The 18348-nt window shown below is 42.2% G+C and overlaps 1 protein-coding gene across 1 annotated transcript in view; it reads right to left on the bottom strand.

The window, feature by feature from the left end:
• Positions 1-3824: 3824 nt before the first annotated feature.
• MAPKAP1 (MAPK associated protein 1) overlaps positions 3825-18348 on the bottom strand; it is a gene marked incomplete in the record, with an annotated part of 2444893 nt that continues 2430369 nt past the window's right edge. The window contains 1 exon segment of the mRNA XM_044057947.1: positions 3825-5297. Coding sequence (XP_043913882.1) covers positions 5172-5297 — 126 coding nt within the window.

Below are 18348 nucleotides of genomic sequence, written 5' to 3'. Positions count from 1 at the left end.
CATACTAGTTACACAACTCTCTGAAACACATGGACCAGCAGACTCCTCAGACTTCCACCCTATTGCAAACATTTGCCCACTGGCAAAAATAGTTGAAAAATCATTTATGAACAGATACTAGAATATCTTTCTAAATGTGAAATACTGCAAAACAACATGTTTTTTGTCCCATTTAAAGTAACTTAGCTATTTTATATATGCAACTGATAAAATGTACAATATAAATCAAGGTCTGATGAATGGTTAAATATTTCTTGATCTTAAAAGAACCTTCAAAACAGTCAATCACAAGAAATTACTAAATAAGCTTAGAGACTGCAGTCATACCTCTCAACCCATTAGAGCAAGAAATCTGGACAACGCCATAATAAGTGGGACAAAGTCCCAAAAATTGGGACAATTTTTAAATATTGCTCTTAAAAACTTAGAAAGTTGATAGAAAAACAGGTTTTGCATTAGCATGGATTTTCTGAAGGGTATGAAGTCTGAAACTCAAACGTCTGTCATAATTTTCTAACTTTAATCTTTAATGATTTGCCACTGACTTGCCAGAAAACCACAAGCTTATGAAAAACAGACCAAAAATATGAGGCAAAAATCTGGACATTCTGCGAAAATCTGTACAGTTGAGAGGTATGCGTGCAGCTTCTCTCCACAGATTGTACAATGGTCTCACAACTACATATCCCACACTATACAGAGAGCTTACAATTCCTCAGTAAAAGGAAAAAATTCTGCAAAGTCCCACAAGGGTCTGTTGTTAGACCACTTCTATTTTCATTATTTATTAAATATCTCCCTTGGGACCTCCCAACAACTTTACTGCATAATATATGCAGATGATGCAGTGTTCACCAAGCATGGAAAATCAACTCATGAAATCTCTACAAAGCTGCAGTTGGATTTTTAAGTACTTTGGAACTGGTTAGCCAACAATAAACTTGTAAATACCAGCAAGACTACTGGGTCATGCTGTTTGTTGCAGCTCAAAAGATTAAATGTGCCCCTAGCCCTGTTATCACTGATCCCTCTTTTAAAATTTTGCCTACAATCACCTCTTAAAGATACTTAGGAATTGTGTTACTTTCTTCTATCATGCTCTCTTTCTTTTATTCTTCACAGAGACCCAAGTTAACAAAATACTAAGACAACTTAAAGCAGCCTATTCAATAAGCAATCTCTTCACCCCAGAAGCCAGACTTTCCATAGCCATGAAAGCACACATTCATAGGCTCAAATACAGATTGGTTCTTATTCTAGCAAACTCAGCAGCTACTACCACTTTACTACAAACCACAGAGAATAAAATACTATGATTCATCAACTTAGCTAAGAATATATAACACCACTACACTACAATACAGAATGGTAGATGGCTTACAGTTTCAGCAAGAAAAGAGCTACTGCTGAACACATTTACTTAAAAGCTCCACAATATTGGATACTGTCCACCTTTGAAGACCAGACTCTTTAAAATGGATTGCAATTATACTCTGAGAAATACAGACACCACTTAGTTGCAGTTAGCCACATCTCCTTTAAAATTAGCTACAGAAAAAAAAGTCTAAAAATGCACTATTCAGTTGGACCATACTCCAAGAAGAAATAAATCAAGTGAACAAACCTACTAGCTTCAAACTACAATTGCAAAATATTTGATAAAACCTGTAAAGCCTGTAAGTGCTTAAGAAATTCAGATAGAAAGTGCCTATAAGGCAGGAAAACTTATCTGTTCTATCTACTGGCTTAATACTAATTCAGCTCTTATCATATTCATTGAAATGCTTCTTTGAACTGTAAACTAATTTGCTCCGTCAGTAATGAACTGTACTTACCTGAAAAATTATCTGTTCCTAAATGAAAATTCAGTGCTGTGCTATATCCACAACTATATTACTGTCAACAGCAGTGTAAATATTTCTACATTTTGTTGTATATTTAATTGTACTGTCTGCCCTGTCTTGCCCAGATCATGACTGAAAAGGGTCCTTGGACCAGTTAACTTACCCAGTTAACAAATGTTAAATAAATTGGAGAAATACATAAAAATGCAGGGGCAGTCTTATGTATGATATACTAGTGATCAACACTTTAAAGTGGCATCACTGGTGTCGGATTTTGTGCCAAAGATCAAGGCTATGGTAGTGGCACCTCAAGTATTTCGGTTTTACCTGTGGTACAGCAATCACAAAGTATCAAGGGGTGAAGCACAGCTAGGCTTTCCCCTTGGAAAACACTTTAAAAAATATATAGAACTTTAGAAAATCGGTCCTGTTCAACAAATGCAGTATGTATTTTGCACTTTTGACGTCTCTGACAAGAGAGTTGGATTCCAGTCACACAGCCTAAAAATACAGGACACTATTACTGGGATGATGGTCTCTGATGACAAACAGTGAACCTTCAGGACTCTTACAGTGTTCTCTCTGAATATTATTCCTAAACCTATAACAGATCTGCGGAGACACATCTTAACTGTGTGTGCTCTTTTCAAATACTTTAGAGCTAAGAACTGGGTAAATCCCTCAGTAATCTCTTGGGATAATTTTAAAACTATGGCAATTAAGTATATATCTGTACATAAATTTTGCTCTAACAGTAAAAAGAAAAAAAAGACTATTTCCAGAAATACTGGTGCAGTCTCTGACTTAATTCAATCAAAATAATTGTCATACAACAATCACTACTATTAACAGAATTTGTGAAGACCTTTGTGTTCGTACTTTTCAGTCCTATAACAAATTAATGCTGATGAAAATCTATTGTCAATCACACTAGTATGATGTCCCTTTACACATTTGTTAAGGCATCCAAGTTGTAAATAGTTGTAAATATTATGAATAGTGTTCTCTCACAATATAGCCCCTTTTTCTTCTTTATTCTACTCATTAACCAAACTTACATTCTTTCCTCTAACCATCGCTAATTCTCCTGTAAATATGGACAAATTATATCTTTTCTTGTATCACATTAGTTTCTTATAAGGGGGTCAAATTCACTACTTTCTATCCCTAAGGTTCATGTTTTTGATACAGCTACCCTGGTTGTTTAGGATAGAAGTATTTCTTTTATTACCTTTTTTTCCTTCTCTTTTTTATTGCCTTGCTATGATGGGATATGTCTGCTTGTGACAAGGTTGCAATCCTTTTGTACAGCGAGACTGATAATTGTATGTAATGTATTATGTTGTGTCTTGATATGTTTCTGTTTTTTTTTCTGTTATAAATCTTGCAAAACTAATAAAAATTATATTTGAAAAAAAAAAGACACAAGTGTTCTCATCAGTGTAAGAATGGAAGCTCAGTTTACTTAATTTTTTCCTTGTATGCAGACCTTCTCTGTAAAGTGTGGGGCTTACAATCATACAAATTAAGTTATCAGCCCTCAGTCTAAGAGGTATCAGAGTAGCAGCTCCCCTATCTTCTAATGTTCTATTTCTGTGGCAAGTCATAGACTCCATCAGTTAGAAATGAACAGCCTGACCACAGATGATGCAGGTGACCTACATGCTCATATTTCAGTGCATCAACGCTCTCATTACTGTGTCAGATTTCAGCTGTGTTCTTCAGACTAGAGTTGTCAAATTCTCAAAAACTGACCATGGAACTGAATGTTAACATTTTTTAGTAAAGTCTAAAAAAACACTTTAAATAATAAAACTAGTCCTTTTAGAAATAAAAAGGCAAATACAGATTTGGAAATGCACAATGGTTTATATTGTTATTACAACATAAAAAAAATAAAGAATATTATACAGTCCCAATCTGCTGCTAAAGACAAATTTAAAATTAAACTACATTATCATTTCAATGGCTACAGAAAAAGTAGCTCATCCGCAGGTACAATTCAGGTCATTCACAGGTGACAGTAAAAAGGCTTTACTGTTCATAAAAAAATGTGTATCCTGTCAAGGAAAAAGAATGAATGTATTCTTAAATACAAAGGTGGAAGATTAGGTTCAAAAAGAAACATACAAAAGCTTCTTTAATAACCACCTAAAAGCAAAACTGTACTTTAAGTTACAATAGTTTAATGAAAGGACGGTCAAATCTGTTGCAGGTCTCCATGGGGCTTGGCATTCACTGAAGCTTCCCAAAAATATTTCATATGAAACTGGGAATGCTGTCTTTTGAAGCAACACTATTAATAATGACTAAAATACACCAAGTTAAAATTACAACCTGAACTGAATGGGTGTTAATTCTCTTCCAAAATATCTTCCTCAGTACAGTTCTGTTTTCACAAGCTCCATTCAATTCAGTGTCAGTGAAAGCAGTTCTAGGTAGATTACGTATCCTGAGGTGATGTGTTTAAGAAGCAGAATAGTAACAGCTCCTTTGTAGACTGAAATGATCCTTGTATTCTGTGAAGTCTCCACTGGTGGTCTTCTAAAGGTTTTAATGAAGCAGTGGCCAAGTGAACTTTTTGCTTCCTTCTCACCCTCTCAGAATCTTTTATTTGCAGTCATTATGCAAAACAAAATATGAGCTTTACTTTCTAGGGTTTGAACTCAAATGAGTGGATTCAGAGTGTAATTCAACATATGCAGATGGACGAACTGCAACTATTTCATGAGTCCATAAAGGAGGAATGTAACAGATGGGTAACAACGTGGCTAAAACATACTGTATCTGAGCCATTCTCACAAAATAATTAAAGAAAAATAAACTGACATTCTAGCATATGCATCAATGGACAACTTTCATGCAGTTACCAGCGATCACATGAGCCTTCCAAAACTACACTTTTTTTTTGTTAAGAATACAGTTTGAGGCAGTTTACCCACATGACATCTTTAATGACCATTTCACAAACAATACCTTAATAAGTGTATTTTCAGGCAGTGAGGCATACATTTTTCACTTGATTGTTTATTTTAATGGGTCCAATCAGCCTGTGCTCACAAGCCTAGGCTTAAGGGATCCTCAGGTAAGAAGGCACCCTTAGTTCTGATATGGCTATTCAAATATAATATTACAGATAAGTCAATGCATCCAACATCCCATCACAGAGAGTGCACAAATGAACTCACAGAAGGACAACTTGCTTCTGATTTGCTCACATTGTTAGCTCTTGGCATATTGCTGTACTTCTGACTTCCAACAGTTCCAATCTGTGGAGATGCTGTTAGTACTCCTTGGAATCATTCAGTTTTTGCTTCAGGCTAAACATTATTGTTGCCCTGATTTCTTCTCCTTCTGGAAGCTGAAGCTTGTTCTCCTGCTCAGTTTCCTTAGTTTCTGAGCAAAATAGTCTGCACGTGCTGTGCTTGCTCGTGATTCAAGAATGTAATTCACCTTTAATTGAAACAAATAATGAAAAGAAATTTAGAACTCTGTGTGACAATATTAATGTTGATGTAACAGCATGCTAACTTTTTATATACTTCTCATGATTAATATGGGTCTTTTCAGGCTTCTAAAACTGAAATCAGTACTTTAACAGCTGTATTTGAGACTCAATTAAATTAGCAGATTTTTCTAACTGACATTTTATGGTTAAAGAATCTGATTAAACACAGACTTACTATATACATTTCTTGAAATCCAGACAGTTTAATGAAAGGTTAATAAAGGACTCTGAAGAGGAAAATGCCCTCTGATCTAGCATTAATAGGTTAATGCTCTGTAGAACAAAATCTGTACACTTTCTGTGTATTGCTAAGTGTTTTACTTTTGTTGCATTTTATAGCCAGAAGATTAAAAATAGTGACCTTCCTGTGATCAATTAACTCATGGTCTTTACAATCTGATAAAATAAAACATAGTCTGAATCATCAAACTGCCATTAATATACTCAGAGAGACCATATTTTATAGGTTACATCTGATTTCTTCTTGCTCAGTTTTCAATAAAAGGACTAAGCCCAGTGCACAAAAATACACTAAGTACAGATAAAACTATCTTCACATACATGGTATATAAAATGTAACAATGTGTTTAACACCACAGACAGAAGTATTAATTTAAAAACAAAAGTCAAACTACAAAATAAAGAATCACAAACCCTTATTTATACTTTGCATCTCCTAAGATGTGCCACTGTAAAGGTGGTTGACTGGTTGCCAAGTTAACAGAAATAGAGAGCAGAGTTTAAAAATGTTTGTGTTAAATTAACAAATGTACAAATAAAATATAAGTAAAAGCTAAAACCTCACTGTGGCATGATGCTTTCAAATTACATGCCACAGTTTACCATAGTCACCCTACACTCCTCTGCAGATCTGCTTCTTTAAAGGCATCCAGATGGGTGGCAGGCTTAAAGGAAGACAGTGTGTGGTCTACAAGTATTCGCACATCAGAATGGGGGCATAAGTTGAAGGTATGACTGTTCACTTCATTGTCTAATGCAGAATATTCTATATCTTGGGGGCACAAAGGTACACAAAGTTATTTGACTTGGAACATTCTATGAACTAAACGATCAAGGTTACATAGTTTACACAAACTTTATTTTTTTAGTTTTATTTTACATTTGTTTACCGGGAAAGCCCGACTGGAACAAGGTCCATTTACAGCAGAGGTCCGGGGAGAAAAGCTCCATAACATAACAGTGCAAATACAACAAATGTCAATTAACAATCTATGATTATTGACTTTTATTTCAAGTACTTAATAATGTCAGCTTACGTTCATGGCCAGTTCTGGAAGACTGGAAGGATGTTCTAAAAAAGAACAATACAGACTAGTACAGTCACTATTATTTATGCCATTGATGAAATGACAGTGCAAAGAAGGAGCTGCTTACAATAAGCTGATGTTACAGAATGCAGATGCAACCTTAGAAAATGAGGGCAACACCCAGAAAGGTAAGAGAACAAGAGGAAAAAAAGAAACAAAAGCATCATGATGAGAAGTACAAAAAAGCATTATGAAAACTGCGCTGGAAGAAAGTAATACAATTATTATAGCCAAAAGAAAGGCAGAAGGAAAGAATTTCAAACCTGCTTCATCTGACTAACTCAGCAGTCCATAGCTCACTCTAAGAAAGTAGCATCACAGTACAGAAAGACAACTTACAAGAATGACCCATCAAAATTAGCAGTGCTGTTCAGTGCCACTGAATCAGGATACATAGAAATCGAGCACTAAGTGCATGCAGGTCAGTAATCCCACTCAATGTGCTACACAAAAGAAGTGCAAATGGGAGCCCTGCAAAGAGTGCAGAGATTTGTAGAGACTGTATGTTACAGAGCTGGCAGCCCTTGACTAGGCATACATTAATTAAGGGAGACAGATTTGTGGCAGGGCCACAATCATGGAGTACATACAAAACAAAAAGGTAAAGAACCAGGGGGGGGGGAGCAAGAGCAGAGGATAGAATAAGTCAAAATTGAAATAGCTTCAGGTGGAGGAAGAAGGAAGGGAAAACCTGAGTTGTGTGTTCAGAGTTCTAAATGAAGGTTTGGCTTAGCAAACTGTGGAAAGGAAAAGGGTGTGGGCAGTGCAGAGGATGGAGGAGCTTAAAAGCATAGATATCCTTGAGCAAGAGTACACTAGTTCAAGACAGTCAGGACCAAGTGATATTGGCAGTTGGGAGGCAAAAGAAGGCAGGAAAGTAGGATAAGAGGAGGCAAAGAGAGCCCGTCTGCAAAGATTAGGATTTGGGCACATGCATTTGGAGGGGCAGAAACAGGGTTTAGAAAACCAGTGCAGAGGAACCACTGACAGGCAGGAATGAAAGCAGTTTGATGGGGTATAACAAACTGCTGAGTAACAGGGGGTGGGAAGGATGGGGATAATGTAAAGAGATGTAGAAGGAAAACAGCAGGATAGGATAGAAGTGAGTACACAGAAAACAGTTCTAAGATAGGAGAGGATATGGTAAACTGCAAAAGAACTAATTCTGAGGCACAGGCAGCTGTGAGAAGAAGCAATATAATGGAGTAGGTGAAAGTAGATGGTGATGGACTCGATTCATAAGGAATATCAGAACTGGCTCTGCTGTGAAGAGGACTTCTCCCTATGTCACAGACAATTCATGTTTCACTAGTGTCCCAAATATTGGCCACAGAAGGATGGCCATAAATGGCTGTTGTCAAATTGTCTATCCTGGGGGAAAGGCAGCACCAGAACTCTAATGGGAAGTCACCTGAAGGAAGATACAATACTACAGAATTTGCATTTGGTATTCTGGGCCTGTGAGACTCCCCAAACGGTGCAGTGTACTACAACTAGGATTGTGGGCTTGCTGTCATGTGTACTTCTGGTAGGTCAGCATTGCCTTTTCAGCAAACAGGGAGAGAGGTTTACTGCATGTAGTAAAAAATTGTGCAAGCACTGAGGGTGACAACTCACCAGGGAGAGTCCTATTTCTTCTCCTAGGCCAGCTTCACAGGATGGTTGTTTTGGTAAATCATGACTGGTAGCTGAAGGCTGAATGACAAAGGCACTATTGGGACCTCATTCCAGAATTTGCAACAAGCAATGCATACACCTTATGACATGTTAAATGTAATATCATGCCTTAAGTATGGAAAGCAAATGTGATGCCAGCACAGTGGCCCAATGAGTACACATCTCGTAGCTTAGTTTTGAAGAACTGACAGCTGTACATCTTAGAACTTCCACAGTACTAGACATTGGAAGTGTGGTAAATTGTTAACATTATGAAACAAGGCTGAACGCATCAGAAAAAAAATATTTAAGAATTTTATCAGATATTTTATACTACGTAAGCAGTTTCAAACCTACAAACAAAGTAAAATTCTAGACATAACAGCAAGACCCATAGCAAGGGTGTACATTAAAGAAGTTAGTCAGGATATGTTTTCACTGACTGCTATGGCAGAACATGAGAATATTTGCTCTCAGATTTGCACCTTGTTTCACTCACAACTGCTGATGTTTTTTAAAAGTTTACAACTAGATGTGCACACTAAAACATTTAAAATAACTATTACTAATGATATGGAATACAGTATTAACTGACCTACTGTGGAATCAAATATGGAAGCATTTTTTTGTTATTGTTTTGGCTTTTGAAATACTGAAGTATATGCCTAAATACCAGGTGATTATTATTAATCAGAGCTCCTGCAGCACCAAACACACCCCCTACAGGTAAATATATAAAGCTGAGAATTCGACTGTGCAGGTGTGGAAAAACAAACAAGTATTTATAATTTAGATTACAAAGAAAGCACTGGAGAACTGGAACATGAAACTCTAATGAATATAAGATTTATAAATAAATTATATAGATGTCAAAAATCACGTGTGACCTATTACACATGAGTACAGCCAACCTGATGGACCAAAGGTTTGGTTAAGTTTTTAATTTTTTTTTTATTCTTCTTTAATAGTCTGTTATCCATTACAGGTGAGTTTGACTTCCAATCAGTGTTCCACTGACAACCCTTTCATTTACTGGACTTCATCAAGTAACTGAAAATGAATGAAATCAAACAAGTCCTAAAGAAACTATATAAATGTACATGCCAGAATGCTGGACATTCACAACTAACATTGTGTTATATATGTACATAAAATGTATAATTGCATTCTCATTTTTTGATACTACTGGTCATCTCTGACTACACTGATTGACAAATGTATGGATGGTTTAACTTTATTTGTTAACTATTTTTGTTTGACTAGAAATATTTTTGTAATTACTACAGAGTATAACCCAGGTTGAGCCTGCAAATAGTCATGCAGTGATCAACATTCTATCCAGTTTAAAAAAAAAAGAAAATAAGTAAAAAAAAATAAATAAATAAATGAGAAGTGTGTGTGGGGAATCTTTATTTAAGCATCCAGAACAACTGTCCATGTAGTGACAGTGTTGTATACTGTTTAGGTCAAACATAATCATCAAAAGCCTTTGCAGGCTGAACTGAACAAAGAGCTCAGATGCTTCACCTGTACTGTATACTACATTACTGCTGCTGGTGTACCAGATGGTCACCGCCAGTCTAGGTAAAAGCCAGTCATTCTGGCCAGTAGGAAAAGGGGGTCACCGTATGCAGCCAGATAGATGACTACATGGCCTAAAAATATCATATAATTTAAATAAAAATTACTATGAATATATGGTAGGGAAGAAAGGAGCTGCTTGGTAGAGGTGGAACTGATCCTAGGCCTAACTTACCATGACGGGCCAAAGCTGTGACTAGAGGTCACAAAAGGAAAGGGCTGCTACATATAGTCATCACTGTGAGGAAAAATGACCAATGAAGGTAACATAAAGGCAAAAAGGAAGGCCTAAGAAGGCTGCACATTTATGCAGGAGACAGAAAGGAACATCAGGGTAATGGTTATGTCTGGCAGATGGCGCAGATGTTAAGGTTGTCAGCTTTAGTCCTTGAGGTACAGAGTTTAATTCCCTCATCTGCCTACTGTGTGGCCTCAAACAATTCACTTAACCACACAGTGCTCCTGGTAAGCCCCTGAAAATGGACCGTGTCCACTCAGCCTATCTGGTTAACAAATTGGTATTGTTATTATTATTATTATTACTATTATCATTATTACTGTGCCTTTAAATTAACATGTAAGGTGGACTTTGAAGATTTATTTCAGGAAAAAATAAGAAGAATGATGATGGGAAGCTTTGGATGAATGAGATAGTAAGTCAGGGGCAGAAAACGTAGGCAAACTAAGTATGGAGGAGAGGATATCAGAGTCAGAACAAAGAAAGGAAGCGAAAGAGGGCAAAAGAAAGATAAACAAGTGGACAAAATGGAAACATCAGAGAAGGGAATGCTATGTGCAAGAGCGAGCAGTTGGGGCAGGGGAAATTGAGAAGAGGAGGAGGTGGACTTCTAGATGATATCAAGTAAAGGTAAAAGGGTCAGTGTGTGGCTCAAAAGATAGATAGGCTTGAACTATTTGTTACTGACAAACAGGCAGATATGATTGGAATAACGGATATGGACTGTAACAAGAAGGAATGGGAATAGAAATTTCTGGTTATGGGGTATTTAAGATGAAAAGAGTACAGAAAAATGAAAGCAACAATGCAGCATACATTGGGGAAAACAGCGAAGGAAGCTGTATCAGAGGGATATAAAAGTCAAGGGCACAGAGATGCATGTTTCAGTGATGACATTTTATTTGGAATGGGATTAAACTAAACTGATTTAAATGAAAACAAATTAGCTACAGATTGAAGATTTCCTTGAAATCGGCGACTTTGGGTGCAAGGAAGATTTCCTCTTTCCCTCAAGTATAAGCAGACTCAGAATTTGGATATTTACACAGGCGGTGGTGTGGGGAATGCAGCCCCTGATGATAAAACTGTTGGGTATAAAACGCAAGAGTTGCAAACCATCCAATGTGACAGTCAAGGAGGATGAGCTGGTTAAAAATAGATCTAAAACAGTGGATAGATAAAAAGTGGATGATGATGATGAAGACATTCAAGGGGGTTGTAGAATTCACAAAACAGCCTCCGCTAAAGGAAATTTAAGGTATCACATAGTGAAGACTCTAGTTTTGTTGGAATATTCTTGTAGTGTTTACTAAATGGTTTGTCTGTGTGACCTTTTCATCCTTTGGTTTGGATGGCATTTGGGATATTTTACATTATAATGTTATGGACATCAGGCTTGTTTCTAACTTCTGTGTTTCCAAAACATGGCCAAACAATCCATTTATACTGTAGTGATGAGCTCAGAAGGTCAAAATATGGCATTTCCACAACTTGTGGGGTTTGGCCTCAAGTTTGCTCTAGTAGGAGTAAAAGTAAAAAGTCACAGACATTCAAAACCCATATAGCTGAAACACTGGGAGGTCCCTATTGGGTCATCTGCATATATCCCATGAGTCTCCACTACAGGAGGCTTAAGGTATTACACAGTGAAGACTCCAGCTTTGATGGGTCATTCTTGTACTTTTTACTAAGTGCTATCAAATGTTATACAACAATGAGTCTGAACCTCCAAGAACTGTGGTATTATAAGTGGCTATAAATGACTATAGAAGATCACACCCTCCAAAAATGGTTAATCACTTAAGGTAGTGCAACAATGTCATAGCATCTGCCATTCTTCCAAATTATGTCTGCAAACAGAGTTCCATACAAAAATGCTGATTTTAATGACACAAGACAAGGTTTTTAATAAAACCAGTGCATGCAGAGTATGGACCTCTGTTAACCATAAAGAAAATGTGAAACTGGCTACGTGGCTATAGATACACTTCTGTCTTTATAAAGAATGCAGAGGAAAGAAAAAAGTAATCAAGTTAAGAACAGTCTGTACAAATGTAATTAATATAATAAATTAGATTACCTTAGTTACAAAGTTAGTGAACTGAGATGCATATGTTCTAATGCAAAGAAATACAACAAAGCCATGAAGAAAAGCCTACAAGTAGCTAAATAAGAAGTTATGTACTCACCATAACGTTCCATCTGAGTAGGTGGCTTCATTTGTCTGCAACCTGTGGGTCTTGGATCCGATATCGGATCCGAGCCGGCAACTTGTTTCATAGCTAATGGATCCGAGCTCCCAGCTCCTCCCCTCAGCCATAATCCCCTGCCAACCCTCCATGACCTCAGACCAAGTTTGCCCCTCTATAGATACCCAAAAAGGGTATTTCAATAAACAATCTACATAGATCCATTATGAAGGCCAGGGGGGAGGAGGGTGGGATGGTTGCAGACAAAGGAAGCCACCTACTCAGATGGAACATTATGGTGAGTACATAACTTCTTAATCTGAAGTAGGGACTTCATTTGTAAGCAACCTGTGGGACAGAGTCCCCAGCTACCTGAATCTTGGGTGGCCATTATGGAAGGATATTGCGGAGCACCGCAGAGCCAAAGGATGCTCTCCCTCTAGAAATTACATCCAGTTTGTAGTGGTTAATAAAGGTATGAGATGAGGCCCAAGTGGCTGCCGAACAAATATCATCCAACGGAAATCTAGATTTGAAGGCAGCAGAAGTAGAGATGGAACAAGTGGAATGTGCGCAAACTCCTCCAGGTGCGGGTCTCCCAGAAGCTTGGTACGCTAAAAGAATACATTGGGAAATCCAGCGTGACAAGGAGATTTTTGAGACTGCTTTCTCCAAATTGAATTTGGCAAAGGAAATTAACAGCTGGTCGGATTGCCTGTGACCAGCAGTCCTATGAGTATAAAAATGTAGCTGCCTATGAACATCTAATGAGTGCAGCTTGTACTCTCCTTTATTCTGATATTTAGGAAAGAAGACCGGTAGACTTATGGATTGATTTATATTGGTTTCTGATGCTATTTTGGGAAGGAAGGAGGGATTGGTTCTGAGGTACACTCTGTCCGGATGAAAAATCAAGTAAGGAGGCTTCACAGAAAGGGCTTGAAGTTCCGAAACTCTTTTCACTGAAGTAATGGCTACAAGGAATGCTGTTTTCCAGGACAAGTATTTGAGATCCACTGAAGCGGCAGGCTCAAATGGGGGAGCAGTTAGGGCTTGAAGAACTAGTGAAAGATCCCAAGGGGGTACGGCTTCTTTGATGGGGGGTATGAGCAGAAAAGTACCCTTGAGAAAGGTTTTATACAATTTGGCCGACATCAAGGGCCCTGTGTCATGTCCCACATGGTAATGGGAGATGGCCGCCAATTGTACTTTGACAGTTGAGCAACTAGCACCTTCCTGAAAAAGTCCGGTTAGGAAGTCTAGTATGGATGGAAGAGGGGCCGTAAAGGGATCTAGATTATGATGCTCCGCCCAGACGGAAAAACGTTTCCATTTACTGCGGTACACTTTCCTGGTGGAAGGTTTATGCGCTGCCACGAGGATGGCTTTGACTGGTGAAGAGATACCGGGAGTCCTAACTATGAGTGGAACTGGAGCAACCAAGCTGTCAGCTTCAGACTGTCCAGATTTGGGGTCGACAAGCCCAACGGATGGGAGATTAGATCCGGACTGGGATCCAGAATCCAGGGGGGATTCACTAGGTGAGACCACAGGTAAGGGAACCAAGTTTGCCGAGGCCAGAATGGGGCAATGAGGATCATCCTGCTCCCCAACCGCGAGGCTTTCTGTAAGAGCTGTAGCATTAGGGGAAGAGGAGGATAGGCATAAAGTAGACTGGGTGGCCAAGCATGCACCAGAGCATCTCTTGGAGTTTCCCCTGGAGGGGGAATCAGAGTGAAGAAATTGTCGCATTTGGTGTTTGAGGGAGAGGCAAAGAGATCGCAGCAGGGTTGCCCCCATATTGCGAATATCTGCTTCGCTACTAGTGGGTTGAGAGACCACTCATAAGGGGAAAGAATGGTGCGGATGAGTTAGTCCGCTAGGATGTTGGCCCGCCCCGGAATGTGCGTTGCAATCAGAAAGCGGTTGGTGGAAATCGCCCATTCCCACACTCTCATGGCTTCACGGCATAGAGGGTAAGACCTGGTTCCCCCCTGTTTGTTGATGTACCAGACAACAGACATGTTGTCCGACTGAATTGCAATAGTTCCTACGGGGAGGAGATTCTGAAGTGCTTGCAACGCGTACAGCACCGCTCTCATCTCCAGAATGTTGATATGCAGGGAGGCCTCTGTATCGTTCCACGTGCCTTGGACTATCCTGCCTGAATAATGCCCCCCCACCCGAGGCGGGAGGCATCCGTGGTCACCGTGGCGAGAGGGGGAGGAGTGCAGAAGGGTCGGCCCGTATGGAGATCCGGAGCATGAAGCCACCATAACAGGGCCCTCCTGCAAGCCATGCTGATAGCGATGGGGTGATGGAGAGGAAAAGAATGAAAGGACCATTGCACTAGAAGGGTCCACTGCAGTACCCTCATGTTCAGGCGGGCACATGGAAGGAGCGTTATTGCTGCCGCCATGGAGCCCAGCGTCCTCAGGACCAATTCCGCCGGTGGGGCTTCTGACTGGAGGATGGTTCGCACATGAAGTTGCAAATTCCGTAGTCGTTCCGAAGTCAGGAAAGCTCGTAGATCTCTGGTGTCTATTCTGGCTCCTATAAATTCTATGACTTGTGTCGGAGCAAGGAAAGATTTGTCCGCATTGATCGTGATGCCTAATTGGGGGGCTAGGCGGAGAAAGTAATCTCTGGCTGAGCAAAGTAGATGCCTTGTTGGGACGATCAGGAGCCAGTCGTCCAGGTACAGGAAGACCTGCATTCCCTGGAGTCTCAGGTGGGCCGCTATCACTGCTAACACCTTGGTGAACACCCTGGGGGCTGTGGTGAGGCCAAAGGGAAGGACTCTGAACTGGTAGTGACTGGCTCCCAGCCGGAAGTGGAGAAACCTCCTGGATCGTCTGTCCATTAGAATGTGGTAGTACGCATCCTTGAGGTCTATAGAGCACATCCAATCATTCTCCCGTAGGAGGGAGAGAATAGATTGAAGAGTGACCATTTGGAATTTTTCCTTGGTTACCGACAGGTTCAAATGGGAAAGGTCTAGAATTGGTCTCAAGTCCCACGTCTTTTTTGGCACCAGAAAGAACCTGGAGTAGAACCCTAATCCGAGCTGGTCTTGGGGGACGGGCTAGATGGCTGTTTTTCCTAGCAGCTGCTGGATTTCTGCGGCTGCAGCCTCCCTCTGATCGGGTGGTACATCGGGAAGTTCCTGATTTTGGGGACATGAAGCATTGGAATTTTGTACCCTCTGGATATAATTTGAAGCACCCAGCGGTCTGACGTGATGGACTCCCATGCCGCTAGGTGCTCTGAGAAGCACCCCCCGACTGCCTCCAGAGTGGAGCAGCCGGGCAACACTTCAGGGCTGCTGCATGGGCCGGTCAGAGAAGGATTCTCTGGACCCAAAGTTCCTCGGAGCCCCTCTGCCCCTGGGGCGGCATTCTCCCTGTCCTCCTCTGCCACGGAAGGACTGGTTGTCCGGAGCGGGTTGGGACTGTTGCGATTTCCTTAACCACATCTTCTTCTGACCCTTTTGGTTCTTCGAAAAGGTCCGCTGGGGAGCAGAGAAGCGGACTCCGACGGCAGACAACGTCTTCCCGTCCTTCTCGCTCTGGACTAGCATCTCGCGAACCGTTTTGCCAAACAGGGCAGAACCATCGAAAGGGGCGGTCGCAAAGGACGCTTTAAAGGGCTCCGCAAAGTCACAATGCCGGAACCAGGCCTGACGTCTCATGACTAGGCCCGCTCCGCTAGCTCTAGCGGCTCCCTCGGTGGCGTGGGACAATAGCCGCATAGAGGTATTCGAAATGGATCTCAGAGTGGCCATTCGGGTGGAGTACAACTGTTTGTCCTCCGCCGACATGGACTCGGGGGGGGGGGGGGGAGGCAGCGTATTCTTTGATAAGATCTCGCTGCATCCTGAAAACGTGTGCCATATAGTTTAGGGACCTTACCGAAAAGGTCACTGAACTAAAAACTCACTTCCCTAAGCGATCCATCGAGCAGGACTCCTTGCTCGGTGGATGGACTGAGGGGCTCTCCTGAGCTAGTTCCCTCTTCGTGGCTGCCGCCGTCAACATGGCATCTACGGGGGGACCCTTGCTCCAGTGGGACCGGTCTGCGGGGGGGCTCAGTATCCTGTCCGGGCATTTAGGGACTGGCTCCACGGTGTCCGGGTCCTTCCACGCCCTGGTGGTAATAAGGTCCACCAGGGGTTGGCGGAGGGACACCCAAGAGGTAGACAGGCCTGCTTCGAATGCCTCCAGAAACATGGACTCGTCGGAGGAAGCCTTGGGGGCAGACCACCCACCTCTGATCCTAAGCATTTCCATGATGTCTCCAAAGGAGACATCCTCAGGGGGTGATCTTGGGAGCCTTCCCTTCATCAAAGTGCGTGTCCGCAGTAAAGGACCCGGGGGAGCCCACGTGCCTCCTCATGCACTTGTGCTTGCGAGGCACTTCCTCGGGGCTGTCCGAGGAGGTCTCGCCAGCAACATCCTGTTCCAATGGAACAACCTGGGACATCGAAGCAGGCTGTCCCTGTGGCCGGGTGATGGAAGCCTGGCCCAGCAGAGAGGGAGTGCAGGGTGGAGACGAGACAAGGGCCGGGGGTCCGGATGCTCTCGACAGAGCCCTCTCCACTACATCGAAGGCCGAGGGGGAACCGCTCTCCCTGGGCTCCGAGAGCCGACTCCCACTCGGATCCGATGAAGGGATCGGAGCCGGCGCTGAGACCGTCGGATCCGAAGGACCAGTGTGCTCTGACCTGGATGGAGCCGAAGGCACACTGAATCCCTTGGATCCGAAGCTCGGCCCACGGCTCCGAGAGGTTGGATCCGACAGACTCGAGGGCAGGGTCGGATCCGAAGTACCAAGTACTGTCGGCACCGACCCACCCCCGGCTCCGACGCTGCCCGGCTCCGAATGCTCCGAACCCGAGTAGCGGGTTGGAGAAGGAGCAATTGGAGCAAAAAAGGGTGTCGAGCTCCCCCCCGAAGGGGGGAGAGGCAAGAGCACTCCCATCTGCAGCTGGGCCTGGATGAACCTTCGCATCATCCGGTCCAAGTCTGCATCTGACATACTGTAAGTCGATCTCGATGAGGCCACCGAAGCAGGACTGGAATGCCGCCTCAATGACCTCGATGGAGATCGGGCCTTCTCCTCCTCGGGTCCTGGGGAGAAACAAGGAGATCGGAGCCGAGGAGGAGGAGACCTAGAAGCTGTGGAGGAAGAAGCCCGCTTAGCCGGCGGGGCCGAAGCGGAGGCCTCGGCCCGCCGCTTGTGGTGCTTCTCCCTCCGTTTCTCCCTCCTGGCCTCCCTGTCCTCCGGCGCTTTAGCGGGAGTTTGAGTCCCGGCCGAAGGAAGGGGGGCAGGAGTGGCTATCACCACAGGATGTGGTAGTGCCACGGGAGGAGCGGGGGCCGAAGCCGAGTCCGGGGGCAGCTTCGACCTCCGCTCTTTTAGTGCCCTGGGGTTGAACGCTGCACAAATGGTACAGCCTGAGGAGAGGTGTTCAACCCCAACGCACCGAACGCACAGAGTGTGGCCATCAGCCGGGGAGAGCTTATGGCCACACTCGGTACATTTTGAAAAAATGGCTTTTGGGGCCTCAGCCATACTTGAGGAAAAAAATAAGGACTACACAAACACACAGGCCCCAAAACACAAACACACACTAACGGCCAGCGAAGGGAGGGAAAAAACTATATAAAAGATATAAAAATACAGGGAACCTGACTCTTACACACTTTTTTTAAGCTAACGATAGGGAAAGTGGAAGAAAATATTCACTTATCAAAAATACTCGCTAAGAGCTCGAAAATCCAGCTACTCACAAGCGCGGCAAACTAGATCTGAGGTCATGGAGGGTGGGCAGGGGATTATGGGTGAGGGGAGGAGCTGGGAGCTCAGATCCATTAGCTATGAAACAAGTTGCCGGCACGAATCCGATATCGGATCCAAGACCCACAGGTTGCTGACAAATGAAGTCCCTACTTCAGATCAACCTTTCTAATGTGTCAACTCTAGTGATGTAGGTGAACAAGCT

This window comes from Protopterus annectens, chromosome 16.part0 (assembly GCF_019279795.1).
Source record: "Protopterus annectens isolate FY-2018-M chromosome 16.part0, PAN1.0, whole genome shotgun sequence".
In the NCBI taxonomy this organism is placed as follows: domain Eukaryota; kingdom Metazoa; phylum Chordata; order Ceratodontiformes; family Protopteridae; genus Protopterus; species Protopterus annectens.
Note: the sequence above shows the minus strand (reverse complement) of the source record. Positions and strands in the feature narration are given on the sequence as shown.